Below are 19606 nucleotides of genomic sequence, written 5' to 3'. Positions count from 1 at the left end.
ACCCGGAAGCTGTCTGTGGACAAACGCCGGCTCCCTCGGCCAATAAAGCGAGATGAGCACCGCAACCCCAGAATCGGTCACGACTGGACCCTAATGGTCAGGGGTCCCTTTACCTTTACCTTTACCTCACAAGAATGATTGTGAGGGAGCAGAACTTATTACAGATGTCAGAAAGAGATACCATCCCTTTATTAAACAACAATACTTCACACAATCTAATGCTTTTACATAGAATTGGAAGGTACCATTGTGAAATACATCTTAAAACGAAAACACCAGACTGGGGGCTTTTCACTTCATATCTCTGATTAGTAAAAGTGCTTTTTTTTTTTTTTTAACAAGCGTAGGAGGAGTAGAAACAAAAAAGCTTCTTGGAGTTTATCATCTAGTTGACAAACCAAAACCGGCAAGCACAGCAAAACATGAGAATATGAATAAATAAATAAAATCAGGAACAATGTGGTTGCTGTTATCTCAGAACTTAAGACACTCATAATTATCTTTTATAAAACAAGGGACATTTAGTGCAATAATAATAAGTACTCACATACAAAAGAGGCAAAATGTATATTTACAAAAAAAAAATGCAACATTTTCACACTCAAAGGCACTCAAAAAGAGGCCTTCATTTTTGCTACCACCCTCTACTAAAAATGTTGATCTGTGCCATAAGTTTCCTAGTTTTAATTAGAAAGAGTCTGGTCTGGTTCTGAGTCTTGTTCATGCATATATTGCCGTTATTGGCTTAGGGGAAAGGTTAAACAATCCTACACCAGTAGAAACTGGACTCACTACAAGCTTCTCAATTTTTAAGGCAATTCATTAGGTTTTGTTGTGATTTTGAGGAATTGCCTCTAGGCTGCATCATTGCAGCTATGCATTCTACCGCACCAAGACCACAGTAAAGCTCAAAACCAGGCATAGGCAAACCCGGCCCTCCAGAAGTTTTGGGACTACAACTCCCATAATCTCTGACCACTGGTCCTGTTAGCTAGGGATGATTGGAATTGTAGTCCTAAAACATCTGGAGGGCTGAGTTTGCCTATGCCTGCTCAAAATACACTGGGCTTCTTTGACCAAGTGAAGGACCAAACTACCGTAGATGTTTACTGTTTCTACACTTGCCAGGTCAACATATTAAGCAGCTGAGTGCGGTCTAATTGCAATTCCAAATGGTATATGTGGGTGAAGCAGAGAGTGGGGGTGTGAACCATCCTCATATGTCTAAGATCAGTCATTCCAGGCACTGTTCTCTCAGTTCAGCTCACTTTATCACAGCAACGTTGTTGGGCTAGAGGGGGCATATTGGGATATGAAAGGCAAGTGGGGGAAGAAAGGTTCCCACAGACATCTCTTTGGTATTAAGGGAGGATTCTCGTGATTCCCCCATCTACACTTCAGCAGGGCAAGCACATGAATAAACATGGCTACCGCATAGTTAAAGCTATGGTTTTCCCAGTAGTGATGTATGGAAGTGAGAGCTGGACCATAAAGAAGGCTGATCACCGAAGAATTGATGCTTTCGAATTCTGGTGCTGGAGAAGACTCTTGAGAGTCCCATGGACTGCAAAAAGATCAAACCTATCCATTCTGAAGGAAATCAGCCTTGAGTGCTCACTGGAAGGACAGATCCTGAAGCTGAGGCTCCAATACTTTGACCACCTCCTGAGAAGAGAAGACTCCCTGATGCTGAGAAAGATGGAGGGCACAAGGAGAAGGGGATGACAGAGGACAAGATGGTTGGACAGTGTTCTCGAAGCTACCAACATGAGTTTGACCAAGCTGCAGGACACTATGGAAGACAGGAGTGCCTCACCTGCTCTGGTCCATTGGGTCACGAAGAGTCGGACATGACTAAACAACTAAACAACCACCCTCACCTCCTGTTTGGTCTTAAAGAGAAGCTGTAAAGAAGCCAAGCTAGTTTCTCCTTCACTCATCCCTGATACTCGCTTGCATTTTAGCTCTGTAAACACCTGTACGTATAACAAATGTGCTATGCAACTTACGTGCTTTGAGGACTGACTTCATGATGTGACTACCATATGGGAGTGATTTTTGAGGTCCCAATACAAGTATTTAGGACCGGAGACAAAGATAGCATCCTGAGCTCTTTCTTGAGCCCAACACATCTTCCTTTAATCTGTTGGCCACTAGTCATACACAAACATAGCATGAACCAAGTGCTTAAATGTATGGAAGGTTGATATAACCCTTTGCATTTTGGAACAATTACGGCCACGACTACAGCAGCCAAATTTTATAAAGTCTATTAGGATTTTTAAAAAATCAAATCAGGAAGACAAAGCAAAAGCAAAATGGTACTTTAGAAAGAAAGCAAATGTTTCAGTTCAAGTTCATTGGCTACATATAAACAGGTTTTGGGTTTCTTCAAGTGTAGCAGGCTAGGTGGTCAATTGAGCTGCAGTCCAACTTGCAAAGGTTTTGCCTCAGGTGAGTTTCGATTGATACCCAGCCAACTACAAGTCAACTACATAGCCAAGAGAATGCCCAGGGAATAGGGGGACAAGAGATAATTGAGATGCAAAATAGCAGCACTCTTCAACTCCATTTACACAGGAAAGAGGAGTGGAAATACTTAAAAGAACAGGCTGGGCAGTGCAGAACATCACATGCAGAGGTGCTCTGATTGCACTATTGTAAACTAGTTCCAGGTACTGCTTTAGAAAATTGCCAAACAAATTGTAGAAGTAGACATGGGCATGCCAAGGGGGGATCAATCCACAAATATTATTGAAAAGCATTGAAAGGACTCACTTATCTGAAGTTCTGCCCCCCTCCTTTCCCAAGAAACTTTTATTTCCTTAAAAAATGGCGGCTTACTGGAAGTGTTTTTAACACTGTTACACCAGTAAAGTTGGTGTGGTATAACTGAACAGAGTATTTGACTCCCAAATGAGGAAATGTCAGTTTGGTTCTCTGCACAGTGTAATCCAAGGAATGCTTACTCAGAAGTACCTTAAATAATGAATGTCAGTCAAATGCAATGAAACCATCTTAACAGGTCCATCCTGTTTATGTTGTTGGTATTAAAAATTATTGGACATAAGCTCCTTCCCACATTACTATGATTAAGTAAAAAGGTAAAGGACCCCTGGACGGTGAAGTCCAGTCAAAGGTGACTATGGAGTGTGGTGTTCATCTCACCTTCAGGCTGAGGAAGCCAGCATTTGTCCACAGACAGCTTTCCAGGTCATGTGGCCAGCGTGACTAAACCGCTTCTGGCACAATGGGACACCGTGACGGAAACCAGAGCACACAGAAATGCCATTTACCTTCCTGCTGCAGCTGTACCTATTTATCTAATCATGTTGGTGTGCTTTCGAACTGCTAGGTAGGCAGGAGCAGGGACAGAGCAACAGGAGCTCACCCCGTTACGTGGACTTGAACCGCCAACCTTCTGACTGGCAAGCACAAGAGGGTCAGTGGTTTAGACCACAGCGCCACCTGTTCCGTACACTATGATAAAGTAAGAAGTCTTTGGCTACACAGAGGTAGCCTTTTCCAGCTCCTCCCTATGCCAGCATGATGAGCAACAGTAAAATGTGCTCTTTCCACATGCCACTAGCGAAGCATTTTGCATACAGCTTTAGAATATCAACTAATCTACAGTAAAGTAAAGGGAAAGGGACCCCTGACCATTAGGTCCAATCGTGACCAACTCTGGGGTTGCGGCACTCATCTTGCTTTATTGGCCGAGGGAGCTGGCATACAGCTTCTGGGTCATGTGGCCAACATGACTAAGCCGCTTCTGGCAAACCAGAGCAGCGCACGGAAACGGTGTTTACCTTCCTGCTGGAGCTGTACCTATTTATCTACTTGCACTTTGACGTGCTTTCGAACTGCTAGGTTGGCAGGAGCAGGGAACAAGCAACAGGATCTCACCCTGTTGTGGGGATTCAAACTGCCAACCTTATGATCGGCAAGTCCTAGGCTCTGTGGTTTAACTCACAATGCCACCCCTGTCCCTTAAATATACAGTAGGTGCCCACAAATATTGGCTAGGTGTACCAGTTTATACCCACCAGAAACACTGCTTCACTGCCTTGCATATGTGCTGCGTCAGGAAGATTTTGGGCATCAAATGGCAGGACAGAGTCTCAAAGAAAGATGTGCTCTTCCAAACCCACATTCCCAGTATGTTCACACTTCCGTCTCAGGCTTGAGACATGACTTCTACGCTGGCTTGGTCATGTACCCAGAATTGAGGACGGCAGGATCTCAAGGACATTGCTAGCTTCAGGCACTAGGCCTGTCTGCCAGACCAAAGATCTCTGCAAATGAGACATGAAGAATGGCAACATTAACTCCACCACATAGGCATCTCTTGCAGATGATTGTGGTGCCTTGAGACAGACAAGACAGGTTGTGTATACACAGCAGTGACCAAAGGAGGAACACAGAGAGAAACACTACCAACAAAGAAATGGATGCCTTCATCTGACCCATCTGCAACAAAATTTGTCTCTCCTGTATCAGTCCCTACGACCAGAGCAGGCGCTACAACTCTCCAACAGTTTTGCTTTACCCACAAAGGGGGATTCGTCCAATGTCTCCAGAGACAGACAGATTCCAACTAGCAAGCTTCTATTTGTTTTTGCTACCAGTCTCTCCCAACTTCTCTGGTATGTGCAGAGATTTTGAGGAAGGGTAATAATTTCTCTTCCTATGCTGATATATTAAGGAACTAAGGAGCACCAGGAGAAAGCACTGGCATTTTAAACAAACATACATCAATCCAAACGACGATTATTTCCAACGGTAGCAGCAACCCCAACTGATGTTCTGCTGCAACACATATCTCATGCTTCGCAATGTAAGAAGTGGCTTTGGTGTGGCTTTGAAGAGGAACTAGAAATAAAAGTGGTTTCTTCTTTCTGGATTGTCCTACTGTTTTTGTTTTTTTTAGCATCAGTTAAGTGTTTTAAATTTGTTGTTAGCCGCCCTGAGCCTTGTTTCCTGAACCGGGAAGGGCGGGGTATAAATAAAAATTTATTATTTATTAATACATAAAACTATGCATCTGTTCCATGGATGCCATTCCCACAAAACCCCAAGTGCTCAAAGCTGCTGACAGGAATGTTAAATTTCTAACTCAGATTTTATTGCAACCGCAACTTCTATTAATTCTTTTTTTTATCTTGCGCCTTCAACTTCACAATAGCTGGCCAAGAATTAATATGATTATTTATTAAATTTGTATGCCAATCTTCATCCGCAGATCTCAGGGCAATTAAAAAAACCACACAATATAAAAACTGCAAAATACATAGTAAAAATAAGAACAACAAACTAATTACCACCACCCCCAACGACATATTTAAAAGGGAATTGGATGTCAAAACATTTTTGCCTGGCACCTAAAGGCGCCAGCTTAACCTCCTTGGGGAGAGCATTCCACAAATGGGGAGCACTGCAGAAAAGGCCTACACTCGTGTTGTCACCCTCCGGACCTCTCAAGGAGCATAGCTGTCAACTTACAGATTTGAAAATAAGGGACCAGCAGCCTTGAAAATAAGGGACCAGCAGCCAAAATAAGGGACCTGCGGCCTCACCTGTTCCAGGCACTCCAGTCTTCCTGTCCTCCTGCAGTCTGGTCAAACTCATGCTGGTAGCTTCAAGAACACTGTCCAACCAACTTTGTAACCAGAGGTTCAACTGACTAGAATCTGAATCACATGCACCACAAGGCCTATGCAGCCTCAACTTAAGATGGCTCCCCGGCCTGGCTTTGCACAGTAAAGTTTGCAGCAGCATGTGCAACAAAATGGCATCCAGAATTCAAAACCCCCCTCAGCTTGCATTAACTAGCCACACACAAGGCATGCTGTGCTGGTCCAGGGGGGAGGTTACTGTGGGGCGAGGTCCAGGACCTGAGTCGAGGGTCGGCAGACAGTCCTCCACGGGCGAAGCGGGGTCCACAGCGAGGAGCCGGGCAAGGACAGGAACTCTGGGGGAACCGGACTGGGTGCTGGCTGAAACAGCTCTTCAACAATGTTGCTCCCGCAACCTGGGACCGGGCTGACTGGCCTTTATCTTCTCTGAGGCCAGGGGTGGTCCCGGCCCCCAGGAGACCCGCCTCTCCTGGCCTTAAGGCGAGCACTCCTCCTGGGAGAAACCAGTTCCCTCCGCCTCTCTGCACTGAGCCTCTACAGTTCAGGAGAGGCTGAAGGGTTACTGGACCCAGGGGGAGACTCACCTATAGGCACTGAGTCCTCAACTACCTCCGGAGCCAGAGTGGATTCACCTGGTGCCTGCTCCTGAGGATCCGGCACAGGTGCAGGCGCTTCAGAATCAAGGCCCTGCCCCAGTTCAGCCGGCCCTGGAGGCGGGGACTCCTGTGCAGGCTGGGATTCCTCCGGTTCAGCCTCTGAATCGGATTCCCAGGCCATCACACATGCAAGCTCCACCCCCCAGTCGTTCTTAGACTTCTTATTGGGTGAGCAACACAGCCAAGCAACACAGTTGGAGCCTCCCTCCTACCTGGCCAGCAGGGAGAGGAGCTGCTTCCTTTGAAATTTAAGGGACATCCATCAATAAGGGACAGCAGTGGGACATGGCACTGGAATAAGGGACTGTCCCTTCAAATAAGGGACACTTGCCAGCTATGTCAAGGAGGGGGCACACAAGGGGCGGGGGTTCAGAAGATGATCTCACAGTTGGGGTAGGTTCATATTGAGAAAAGCAGTCCTTGAAATATACAGTGGTACCTCGGGTTACATACGCTTCAGGTTACAGACACTTCAGGTTACAGACTCCGCTAACTCAGAAACAGTACCTCGGGTTAAGAACTTTGCTTCGGGATGAGAACAGAAATCACGCTCCAGCAGCGCAGCAACAACAGGAGGCCCCATTAGCTAAAATGGTACCTCAGGTTAAGAACAGTTTCAGGTTAAGAACTTAACCTGAGGTACCACTGTAACAGTTTCAATGAAAACTATCCTATTTTTAATAATAAAAACCCAATATATAAAATCTGAGCACCAACAACTCACATCACAGCCACAGATACATTTTGTGGTATTTATCACTGGAGCTAAGGAAGAAATGTTTTTGACTGGAGTCTGAAGACATAGAGAGGGTCAGCAAACTCCTCATGAAAACTTTCCATTGCTAAGAAGCCCTGTCACTTGTGACCGATGGCCACATCTCTGATGGAAGTGGACAATACAGTAGAGTCTCCCCACTGCACTAAAGTATGGAGGAAAATTCCTTTTGGGAGGAAGATAGTCCTTCAGACATCCTGTCTCCCTAACTGTTTAGAGCTTTAAAAGGGTCAAAACGACCCAATATGGCCTAAGAATGAACCATATGTCACACAATAACAAAGATGGACTTCTGACATCAGTCTAGCTGTTCCATTTTGCATCAACATACTTCAGCCCATACACGGCACATGAATTTATTATTATAATTTATTATTTATTCAACTTATACACCGCCCTATACCCAGTGGTCTCAGGGCAGTTCACAACAAGACCACAACATATAAAATCAAACCCAAAGCAATAACCCAATAAACAACCCCCAAAAAGAACCACTTTCTAAAAGGGTGTTGGATGTCAATAAGATCCACCAAAGGCCTGGGTAAAAAGGAATGTTTTTGCCTGGTGCCTAAAGTTGTATAATGAAGGCACCAGGTGAACTTCACTTATGGGGAGAGCATTCCACAGATGGGGAGCCACTGCAGAGAAGGCCCCGTTCTCATGTTGCCACCCTCCGGACCTCTTGATGAAAGTGGAAGTAGCTTGTGGCAAGGTCTAACCTTTACAGCAAAGACCACAGTTGGTGCACCAGTCAGAATCACTGCCACAACTGCCATCTGGTTGTCTTTAAAAAAAAACCAAGACCAGATCCAGAAGTACTGTACTTCAAAACTACAATCCTGTTCCTACAAGGAAGTTTAACTCCACCTAAACCTGTTGGACACATCCTCCCAGATTTGCTACATATCCAACCAACAGAATGTATATATTCAGGATGAAGTCTGCTTAGCCATATCCTGTCCCTAAATGATTCATAGGTAGCACCTTAGAAATAGTTGCAACCTATTCATAGTATGGGTGGGACATGGGTGGCGCTGTGGCCTAAACCACTGAGCCGCTTCGGCTTGCCAATAAGAAGGTCGGTGGTTCGAATCCCCGTGATGGGGTGAGCTCCCATTGCTCTGTCCCAGCTCCTGCCAACCTAGCAGTTTGAAAGCAGGCCAAAAAGTGCAAGTAGATAAGTAGGTACCACTGCAGCGGGAAGGTAAAGGCCGTGTCCATGCACTGCTCTGGTTTGGGTGTTCTGTTGCGCCAGAAGCGGCTTAGTCATACTGGCCACATGACCTGGAAAAACTGTCTGCGGACAAATGCCAGCTCCCTCGGCCTGTAAAGCGAGATGAGTGCTGCAGCCCCAGAGTTTTCTGCAACTGGACTTAACAGTCAGGGGGCCTTATTCATAGTATGCAACCTTCATCATATGAAAATTCCTGCCAATTTTTACTTATTATTCAAATCCAAACCTCTCTGCTTCTGTCTCTTAGATAGTCTCTGTGATTAAACAAACATTAACAAACAAGAAATTTCTTTTTGCAGACATCTCAACAATGGAAGAACAGTTTTTAATCCACTCTTGTCTTTTCAACTTCTGGCTCTGCCAACAGATGCAATCATGCATGTAGCTTCCTGCTTATGTTCTACAGTCTTTTGTAATTGAAACAAATTACCTTAAAACATTGAATTTGTTAAGTAGGTAATTTTAAAAACATTCAAAAAGCATTTTAAGCAACCATTCCAACTAAATTGGTATGTTAACAAGCATTAAGAGACAGCTCTGAGATTGACATGGTCAGTAATCTGAAGTTATTTTTAACTGGTTGTTTCACTGATCAGCTAAGAATTATTAAGGAATTACTACTTGGAATGCTAAATACCAGATATTTTTAGTTAAACGTTTAGCATAATGATGAAGATACAAGTTAGATTTTATTTTTGTCTAGTTTTATAACTGTGATTGTTGCAGCAATAAATAAATACATTGTCCTTGGGTGTTCAGTACCACAGAAAGTCTAGGTGGGAAAAATATGGTTACTTGTGTCAGTACATAATCTAAAAACTGATTCATCTGTCATTAACTGCATTCAATGTACATTTTCCTATGCTATGCAGACCAAGCAACAAAATCCAAGGTACTGTATCAACAATTGACTTGACTTCTCCAAAGAGGAAAAGAAATAGCACGATATGCTTCACACTGGGCATGCATTGTCAAACACTCTTGTTCATATTTTAAGTCAGCGATCAGCAAACTTTTTCAGCATGGGGCCGGTCCACTGTGCCTCCGACCTTGTGGGGGGCTGGACTATATTTTCAAAATAAATAAATAAATGAACAAATTCCTATGGCCCACAAATAACCCAGAGATGCATTTTAAATAAAAGTGCACATTCTACTCATGTAAAAACATGCTGTTTTTGTAAGAGTCAGAAATTAAGATTTCACATGACTGATAACCATAAATAACAATAAAAGTTTAGGGAACATACATGTTAAATTATATGCCAGGTTATGTTCATTTTTATGATGGATTTTTATCTTTTTATTCTCTGTATGGTTTACTTTTAAGTATGCTACTTAGAAACACTAATGATTTCATGATATTTAAATGTCTTAAATAAAGTGGGGGGGGGGGGACCTTGCCACTTCTAAGTGGTTCAAAAGAAACTTCTAATCATCGAATGATGTCCCTGCTCTTAATGCCTTGAACCTCTGAGGTTACTGAAAAACCAGCAATATGTTTGTCTCTAGATAAGGATGGAGATATAAAACTCCTGATTGTTGAAATTGAGAAGTTATGCCTTAACTATTTGGCGACCCTGAACAATTTACTTTTGCTTAGTAAATTTAACACCCAATGGGCAATCATGGAAAACCAAGTTCAAGAAAGTAGGTTGTGCAAGAATAAAGCTGTCCAGACACAGTGCATAATAGTTCTTTGCTTCCAAATAGGACTGTGGTCTGAACTTAATAGCTAAATTGGGTGAAAGGAGTGATGATGGCAGCACATCAGGGCTTATGGCTGAATTTAAAAAATGGTCTTTTGATGTGGCTTCATCTTGGACATCAGACTGCATGCTTTCTCCTGCACAATTTTCTCCAGCTTCAGCTACTGTGTTCTCCTATTCCTCTAGCCCAGATCCATACTTAGTTGTTACCATAACAACAATTGCTGCATGACAATTAATAAACCACACAGTAGACAACATTCTCTTAATGAAAGACTTTTTATGCAGTATACGTCTTGTTTTTATGCAGTATACTTCTTCCCATTCCCAAGTTATAATCGAGACATACTGGAATTTTCATCCAAATTTCTCATGCTTCAGTCCAACCTGAGTAAGAGTTGATTTCACCACTGCACCCGAAAGAACAGTGATGCTTTCCGGGGAAAATTTAGCAAAAGCAGACTGTTCGGTTTAAAAAAGTTTTCCAAAACATTTTACCAAAAATGAAAACAAAGAACAGCATACTTTTTTTGTGAAAATCCTCTCACTGGATTACAAACAGCACAGAACTATTTGTAGTTAGACACTTTCTATTTATTTATTTTTAAGTATATTCAAAATCTCGACAGTCTGGTAGAAAACTCAGTTGGTTGGAGTGCGGTACTGATAACACCAAGGGATGCGGGTGGCACTGTGGTCTAAACCACAGAGCCTAGGGCTTGCCGATCAGAAGGTTGGCAGTTCAAATCCCCGCAACGGGGTGTGCTCCCGTTGTTTGGTCCCAGCTCCTGCCCACCTAGCAGTTCAAAAGCACGTCAAAGTGCAAGTAGATAAATAGGTACCACTCCAGTGGGAAGGTAAACAGTGTTTCTGTACGCTGCTCTGGTTCGCCAGAAGCGGCTTAGTCATGCTGGCCACATGACCCAGAAGCTGTACGCTGACTCCCTCGGCCAGTAAAGTGAGATGAGCGCCACAACCCCAGAGTCGTCCGTTACTGGACCAAACGGTCAGGGGTACCTTTACCTTTTTTACTGATAACACCAAGGTCACAGGTTCAATCCCTGTACAGGACAACTGCATATTTCTGCATTGCAGGGGGTTGAACTGGATGATCCTCAAGGTCCCTTCCAACTCAACAATTCTATTACAGTTTTTATGCTGATTAAAAGATGGAAGCCAATGAGTGGTCAGTGAAATATGGGGACCGGGAGCTCAAATGCAGTGTCTTTCAGGGCACAAGACAGGTCAGGATAGCCACAAATATTTGCCACAATCCAGACCTGGTATACTATTGGTATTCAGTAAGGGCCAAAATACAAATGAGTTTTTAAAAAACTGGAAATAGTAACAGAAGCAAAAACCACTCCTTTCCAGAAAGCAAAATGTTCTGGACTTACGAAACTTAAGGATAAAGAAAGAGACTTGTTAGTCTGCTCAGAAATACATGCATTGCCCTCCAAAGATAGCACATATTTATCAATCTATAAAGATATGTTGTTCTTTATTCCATTAAGGAAGTTCCACGATGCAATCTATCTTCTAAAAACCACAGGGGCAGCCTCATACGAGCATCCTGAAACTTGAAGCAGGAAGGATCTGCTCCAACAGATTTTGAAGCCTCATATAACTCACAGTTGGTTAATAGCTGGCACATATATCATGTTCCTAAATGTGTATCCGTCATTTATAAGCCTCAGTCCGAGGAACAGTGGTTCAAGTGTCAGACTAGAACTGAGGAAGCAAAAGGTTCAAATCTCCATTCAGCCACGGAACTCACTGGGCGACCTTGAGCCAGTTACTATCTGTCAATCTGAACTTACCCTACAAAGCTATTGTGAAGATAAAACAAGTGATGAAAAAGTGCATACCAATTTCAGCTCCATAGAGGAAATAGTAATAGTAATAACAACAACAACAACAACAACAATAATAATAACAGCAACAACAATGATGCCCCCTGTCTCAAATGAGCATTAGCTACATTTGTGGGTGAGAAATATACACACACTTTAAGGTTGCAACTGAAAAAGACCAACTCTGGAATTAGCCCAACTGAAATATGCAAAACTGAGTTGTTGAATCCTTTAAACCAGCTTTAAGGATTTGATGTACTGCAGCAAAAACAGTCTTTGTGAGCTTGACTTGTCAAGTAAAAGACTGCTCAACAGCCCAAGGGAACAGCAGCCCTCATCTCCATCCCTTGCCGTTTGTGACCTTGCACACATTACACTGCAACAGCAAACAAGTGAAGGTTACAACAGTGCAGTGCCAAGACCACACCCATGTTCCTTATCTGTATCGTCTCTTAGATTCAGGAGTCCTTATTGCCAGTTCCACATGCTCCAGCAATACAGGACCATGGCGTAGAGTCGGAACTGAAAACCTTTTGCTATGTCGTCATATTGGACAGTTGTGATAATCTCACAAGAACATAACAGATCAAAAATCCATCAGGTCTAGCAATCTGTTCTCACAGTGGCCAATCATTTGCCTATGGGAAGCCCAGAGCAGGACAAATTCTCAAGGGAAACAACACCTGTTTTACCTGTGACTATGTGCAGTTCTAACCTTTGTGGTCCTGTGAGAGTCTCCATAAAGACAGTGATTTGATGAAGCAAACTACCGTCTGATACAGTAGGAAAGTTTCAGGCCTGGTTTTCATATACTTGTCAAATGGCACTCAGTCACAAAATAAAAACTAATCTTCTCAACAAGTTCTAACATAAGCCGCTAACAACCCTGTATCTACAATGATAATTCACCCATAGCCTTGTGTCCTTTTCTGAACCAACGCTGGTGCTTATAACTGCAGTGAAACATCGCTACAATGTTGAGCTATGCTATGCTTTGAGAAATGTTGCAGGAATAGCTTTGGTGTACCCCATCTGTAGTATAGTTTTCATGGTAATACAGCAAGTTTCAGGATTAAGACACTTAGGTAAATTTTGGGTTCTTGGACCTTAATGGATCAAAATCTATGATGAATAAAAAATAACTATTAAATAAGATTGAAATTGGTGGTGGGAGATTCATTGCCCAGAAACTGGGCTGCATTATACCATTATACCTATATGAAACAACAAAAACAATTTAAAAAATATCCATCGCCTTACTCCTTTCATTCTAAAACCCGCAGGCCAATAAGAGTTGGCGGTAGTTCTTAACTTCATTTGGTTTTGGGTATGCTCCAATTAACTAAACAAGTGTTTTCTTTTCACAGTTTAACTTTTACAGAGGCATATCATTCTATTCTGATCCAACATTGCATTCAAAATCCTAATTATTATATATAAAAATGTCTGCTTCATATTTACATAGCAAGGATTCATAAGGATGTACTACAACATCTACATCCATATTATGAAACAGACATTCCAAAGCTGTACAACATTCTCTGAGATAAAGAAAAGAGTGGTTATATATTGCTCCTTGTATACAGCGGTGAAGTTTTCCATCTAATTAAGCTGCTTTAAAGTCTTTACACAGCCACCTATTCAAGATGCCCTTTCATCATCGACACACTATTCAGTGATTGCAATGGGGGAACTATTTGATGTTCTGTTTTGCTGGGAAAGGGTTGTAGCACCCTATAATATTTATACAGCTCTACTTTCCATTGAAGATAATATTAAAAAGGTGATAGAACATTTTGAATGAGCAAGAGCTAATCAATATCCCATGTCTACTTCTAATCTTCTATAGCAATTGCTAAGTGTTTTAATTTTTAGCAGCTCTTCAAACTGACAGAAACCTACCAGAATATGTTAAACTGCTTTGTATGAAGATCAGACAGGCATGGGACAGCAATTATATATCACAATAGCCTTTTCTTGGTTCACAGCTCTATTCATCTTTTTGAAACAATGAAAGACAGATTGGACGTAGGGGAATGGATTAGCCACAGGACGACCTGTATTTCCACACAAAAGCCAAAGTGTGGAAAAATGGCACTCTTGTGTCAGCCATTCTTCACTTCTTGGGTGGAAAAAAAAACGTATTAATGGAAACAGCCATTTAAACAGCTCTTTCTCACTCATCTCAGAACAAGTGTTGCCTGTTTTCTTACCACTTATGAGTCGTACAGTAATGCAGTACTACTGTTAATGTGAATTGATTCTGTACATTTTCCAAGAGTAGCCCACTGCCACAACAAAATAGTTGTTCTGTATGTTTTTCAAGAGTAGCCCATTGCCACAACAACAAAATAGTTATTCTGTACCTCACTGGACAGCTTTAAGAGCCAACACAGGAAACTGACCTTGCTAGATTTTTTTTTCAATATTAAAGTCAGTCTTACCTGCTTTATTCTCTAGGATCACAAAAATCTGAGACTGCACAAATATTATGTTTATGCTGCAGTTAATATAGGCAGTGTACACACGATATATTTAAAGCACACCCACACACCAGGAATTCTGGTCGTGGAAATGATAGCTCTGGGAGGGGTTAACAGCTACAACAAACTGAACAGTTGCTACATTTAGTTAATAAATAGATCTAGCATTTGTTAGCAAACCAACATGCATGATAATCTGGATTTAAGCAAAGGCCTTGCTACCTCTTAGCATGACTAAGACCATTTCAGAGTAAGTGCCTTAAAACTTAGCCAAAGATTACACCCAACTGGGCACAATATTTTCCATCGGTTCTTAGCTAAAGAACATTGAAGCAGGTGATATTTGAACAGATCATCATATCTTAGTTCTGGCAATTAAGTCTGATCAAGATAAACAAATTGTAAGGTACTTGCTTGATATTATGGGTCCATCTAATAGATCTTCCTGAAAAAAAAGATTATTAAATGGAGATTTCTGGTTCTTATCTTGAAATAAGGCTATACAATGGGGCCACCAAAAATGAAGGCAAGGTGTACTAACTTCAACCGTACTCTGAAACAACTGAGTTTATCCACCAACCAACGAACTAACATCCTCAAGCTAACAAATTATGAGGTCCAAACATATGACAATAAGAAATGGCTGCTTGCCACATTTATGCTGATGATGTAAGTCTAATATACAAGCAAGTGGACTTATCCAGGGATTTACAACTGGGAACACATGCAACCCCATCATCTAATACTGAACTAAAGAAAAAGTAAAATTCAGTTCCCCACTGTTTAAAAATGAGTGCATCATAGATATATTTTACCTCCCAAAAAAATCTTAGAACAGTATATGAAAATCACTACACTCAAATATAAAAACAGATCCAGCTATGCAGGCGAGAAAAATGTGTTTTGAAGCACATGGAGGAATAAACAATATGGAATTCCTTCCAAACCTATTTAATTGTGTGATGTTTCTGTAGAAGCTAAAGTACAACAATCACTGTGAATGATGGCCTTAAAAAAAAATCAGTCAAAATGCTAAAATAGACTAAGCTTCAAGTTGCCTAGCTACACAAGAAGCTTGGGACAAATTCTCTCAACCAACTTCCAGAGTAGCCACACTCTAGACATAAAATAATAAATGGATAGGCATTATTCTCTTGTTCTCAAAAAAAAGTAAACAGCTGAGATGTAATTCCTCTTCTTGTAAAACCAGATTGCTAATCCCTATAGTGTTTTAAGAGGACTACTTCCTGGATGCATTAGGGAAGTCTATAAATTTGAAAATTCTTATTAGGGGGATAAACATATTTTTCCTGATGTTAATATATCTACTTATATACAATTCTTAAAACTGGAAAGTCACCAAGAATGTTTCCACACTGTGTTATTGTTAGCAGTATTATTATTAACAACAATCTTAAAATCACTGAGCTCCTAGGAAACACAAGTAAGGCATTCCATGTATCCGGTGCACAAAGGGGATTTTTTAAAAAATAAATATTGCTAAATACTTATAGATACATAACAGTATTTTTGCTAGATGACTTACATATTTAAAGTTCATGAGCAACTGACATATATAAAGACTACAGTGGCCAATTGGGGAGAGCACTTTGCCAATGATGCACTGAAAGTTCTTGCATATTTCCAATAGCCAATATCATACTAAGTGATTACTTTTAATAAATATGGATCCTGAGACATCTGAACACTTATTCTTTTTTTTTCTTTTTCTTTTTTTGCTAGCATTAGGTGAGATCCAGATGAAGTTAGTTACACTTCATTCCCACTGAAATCAATGCGACCTGACTTAAACCACGACTCATTTTCTCCATTGATTTCAATGGGACCTTAGTGCAACTAACTTACCATCTGCATTTAATCTACCGGTAGCAAAAAACCTACTATAAACCTTTGCTGCATTTCTTTTTTTTTTTAAAAAAAAAAAATAGCTACACCTTTTCTCACACCTGAACACACACATATTCATTCAACAACATGCTAAACTTTCACCTTGGGCAGTGGCTTGCAAAGGATTCAATTAATTGAATCAAGCTTCTCGAAGGACTAACCACTAATATTCTCAGCAAGGTGGCAAAAAAACCCCTGAAAGGCTTAAGAAAAAATAATAATAATAACAATCTTATGTTCAACTACGAAATGCATCAGATTCTTCTTCTTTTTTCCCCCCACTTGAAATTTAATCATTACATTTGCTTTGCTTTGGCTGTATCGCTTATTTGTTTGCTTGTTCTGAGACAAAATTTATTTGAACACTTAATGAAAAAAGACCCCTAAAAATCAGGCTGAAAGGCCTCTTCCACTCTTAGAAAAGGAGGATGGAAGAATGAGCCTCCTGCCCAAGCTCTGCTCTTCCTTGCCCTGATCATAGAACTTTAGTGCCATCTATTGAAAATGTATTGAATTTGCTTTTTTAAAAAAAGAAGAAAAAGAAGAGGATGACTGGTGAGTATATATATATATATATATATATATATATATATGAATGATACATATTTTTACTTATTGGGATTTATAGTGTATTGATACACTTACCAGTGGCTTAGTGTTATTTCAAGTTCTAAATAGCAGCAGAGCAGGTCATTCACCAAGAAGAAAACAACAGTTTTCAGCTTATAAATGTATGAACTAAGGCTAGAGATTTCAACACTGCCCACATAGAATGCACTCAGCAGGAATATAAAGCCTGTGTCTTCCTTGCATATAAAATAAAGTTAAAAAAGAAAAAAAAATCCTGTTTTGGTAATAACGCACCAATGTACTAGATAAGAGAGATCTGTGGAACTAGGACACACTGCAAATAAATGGAAAGAAATAAGGAATATCTCAGCATTCGGAAGCAGGAAGGGGGGGGGAAACACCCGTGTATGCAGGCATGCAGATATAATTACCTTCTTTAAGGAACTGGGAGTGGATGACAAATATAAGAAAACAGCAGATAGCTGCTCCTGCTATTGCCCATAAAGCTTTCAAGAGCTGCATCTCGGGTTGGAACTCAGCAAATACCCAGAAAGTCACACAATGAATTTCCAGAGCGATGCATCAATGTTTCCCAGGTTTGAGCCAGCCAGTAACCACACTTCCAAAACAGAGAAAAGGCTAGAGATCGCAGGGAGCCTTTTTCCTCCCCCTCGCTCCCCTCGGCTTGGGGGAGGGGAGAGCAAGGGGGTTAACACAAAGTCTCAAGCAGCAGGAGCAAGCATCCTGATCTTCAAAAGGAGAGCAGCACAGAGGAAGCTGGGTCTGGGCTCCATGAATCAGCTTTCTGTTTCCTCGGGAGTTGAGCAGCATTGGGGGTTGGGGTGGAGTGGGGGGGGGGGAGTTGAGAGGAAGGGGAGGGAAGACAATCTGGGCAGAATTGCGCAATCGCTCCCCCTGCTCTGATGAGCTTGTTTTTTCGCTGCTGCTGCTGCTGCTCAGCGACGGCTTCGGTTCAGCAGGGAGAGCAATGCGGGAGACAAGCCGGTCCTCTCAGCGCTGATGCTGCCCTGTGGGCACGAAGCTCCTGCAGATGCCGCTCGCTGGGTTCGCTTGGCACGACCCTGTAAAAAAAGAAGAAGAGGGGAAGGATGGGCTGCGAAGGAGGGAGGGTGCAAAGGAGGCTGCCTCGCTGTCCAACTTCCCTCCGACGGCTTCCCTTGCTCGGTCCCCAGAGCCGGCCGCTTCCCCTCCGCGGTTCAAAGCAACTCAATTAATCCTTTCATCGCAGGGCAGCGCAGGTGCCAGCTGGCGGCGGCTGGGGCATCTCTTGCGCGCTTGCTGCTGCGCGAAGCCGGGAAGGGCGCGGGGACTTCCCGCCTCCCCTCTGCTCGCCGCCACCTTCCCGTCGCCTCCCAACGTGGCCGGGGAAAGGCTGGCTCGCTCTTCTTCCCTCGCGCGCCCCGTGCGCCTTCGCCTCGCCTTCTCCACCGCGCACACACGCGCGCACCCGAGCACCCTCCGCCGCGGCACCCGCAGAACGTCTTGGGGCAAACGGGCAAGCGTTTTAGGAGAGGGGTCGCAGCAGCAGCAGCCCACAGGTTGACACCTCCATCGCAGCGTTGCCCCCCCCCCTCTCCACGGAAATCGGTGCCCAGGCTGCGACGCCGCCGCTGCTGCGGGAGGGATCGGGCGGAGAGACGCGGCTGCTCCTCGGTCCTGGTGGCGGGAGGAAGGTAGCTTCTGCAGGGAGCCCCAGCCCCGCTCGCGAAAGCTCGCTGGCTGCAGGCAGCGAGGGGTTTTTGGTGAGGCTTTGCTCGAGGTGCGCTGGCACAGGGCGGGGACGGCCGCCTTGGCTTCCCCCGGAGCTTTCCCCTTCTCCTCTTCTGGCGGGTGCTGGTGGGTGTCGCTGGGGCTGCAATCTTCCCTTCTCGGCTGCAGGCTGACGAAGGCAGCTCGGGCTCCGAAGTGCCTCCTCGTCTGCCAAGGCGGCGGAGCCAATTCTGCACGGACTCCAGGGACCCAGCCTCCCTCGGGGCTGCTGCTTCTCTCTCCCCCCCCCCACTGCCCCCCTTCGTAGCGCGGAGAGGCAGGAAGGCTGGCCGGCTGCGCGCGTTCGTTGGATGGCGGCGAAAGCAGCGCCTTGGGCGCGCTCTCCCCCAGCCGCGTCTTATTGCAAGACTCCTAGCGCCATGGAGCAACTTTCGCGGCGCCTCGGTCCCCAGCAGGCTGGGCTCGCTCGCTTGTTAAGGAGCATGCCCGAGAGGCGAGCGTGCGCGCTGGGCGCAAGCGAACCCCCTCCGGCAAGCTGCTCGGGCTCCGACAGGCAGCTCCCTACGACAAACAAGCGAAGCGGGGAGGTAGGCAGTCTGGCAGCGCCGAGCTGGAACTGCGCCGCTGGAAGCTTGGCGGCAGGAAAGGGGTGGAGAGGGAGACACCAAAGCGCAAGGCAGGAGCAGAGGAGGAAAGGTGGCCAGAGCCGGGCAGCAGCCTCTCGGAATGCCAGAGCTACCTTTCCCACCCCGCCTCGAAATGCGGGCTTTGATGTGGGTGATATTTATTAAAATCAGAGTGACAGATTGGAGGCTTCTGCTCAGCCACCCAGCAGAATGCCAGCGGAGCCGCTTGAATGTCAGTAGGTTGTAGCGATTTACAGAAAGGCAAGTAAGCTGCAGGGGCGCACGGGCGTAGGGAGAGGAGGCGGCGGTGTGATTTACAGTACCAGAGGGACCGACGAGAGATCCCAGACAGTGCGCTTGCTGTGTGCTGAGAAGTGTGATGTAAGTGATGCCACGGGGAAGAAGGACCATTTCGGAAGCAACATG

The 19606-nt window shown here is 43.7% G+C and overlaps 1 protein-coding gene across 9 annotated transcripts in view; it reads right to left on the bottom strand.

Moving 5' to 3' along the window:
* TAFA5 (TAFA chemokine like family member 5) overlaps positions 1-19606 on the bottom strand; it is a 338814-nt gene that overhangs the window by 237964 nt on the left and 81244 nt on the right. The window contains exon 1 of one of the 9 annotated variants that reach the window (XM_083400125.1): positions 17255-19352. The exons of 5 other annotated variants lie outside the window; for them this stretch is intronic. In XM_083400125.1, the coding sequence (XP_083256251.1) occupies positions 17255-17345 (91 nt within the window). In that variant the 5' untranslated portion in view covers positions 17346-19352. Of the gene's footprint in view, positions 1-17254; positions 19353-19606 lie in introns of those variants that run through there. 3 more of the 9 variants (XM_083400128.1, XM_083400132.1, XM_083400131.1) reach the window with 3 other exon arrangements.

Source organism: Podarcis tiliguerta (assembly GCF_965153285.1).
Source record: "Podarcis tiliguerta genome assembly, chromosome: 10".
Classification (NCBI taxonomy): Eukaryota; Metazoa; Chordata; class Lepidosauria; order Squamata; family Lacertidae; genus Podarcis; species Podarcis tiliguerta.
Note: the sequence above shows the minus strand (reverse complement) of the source record. Positions and strands in the feature narration are given on the sequence as shown.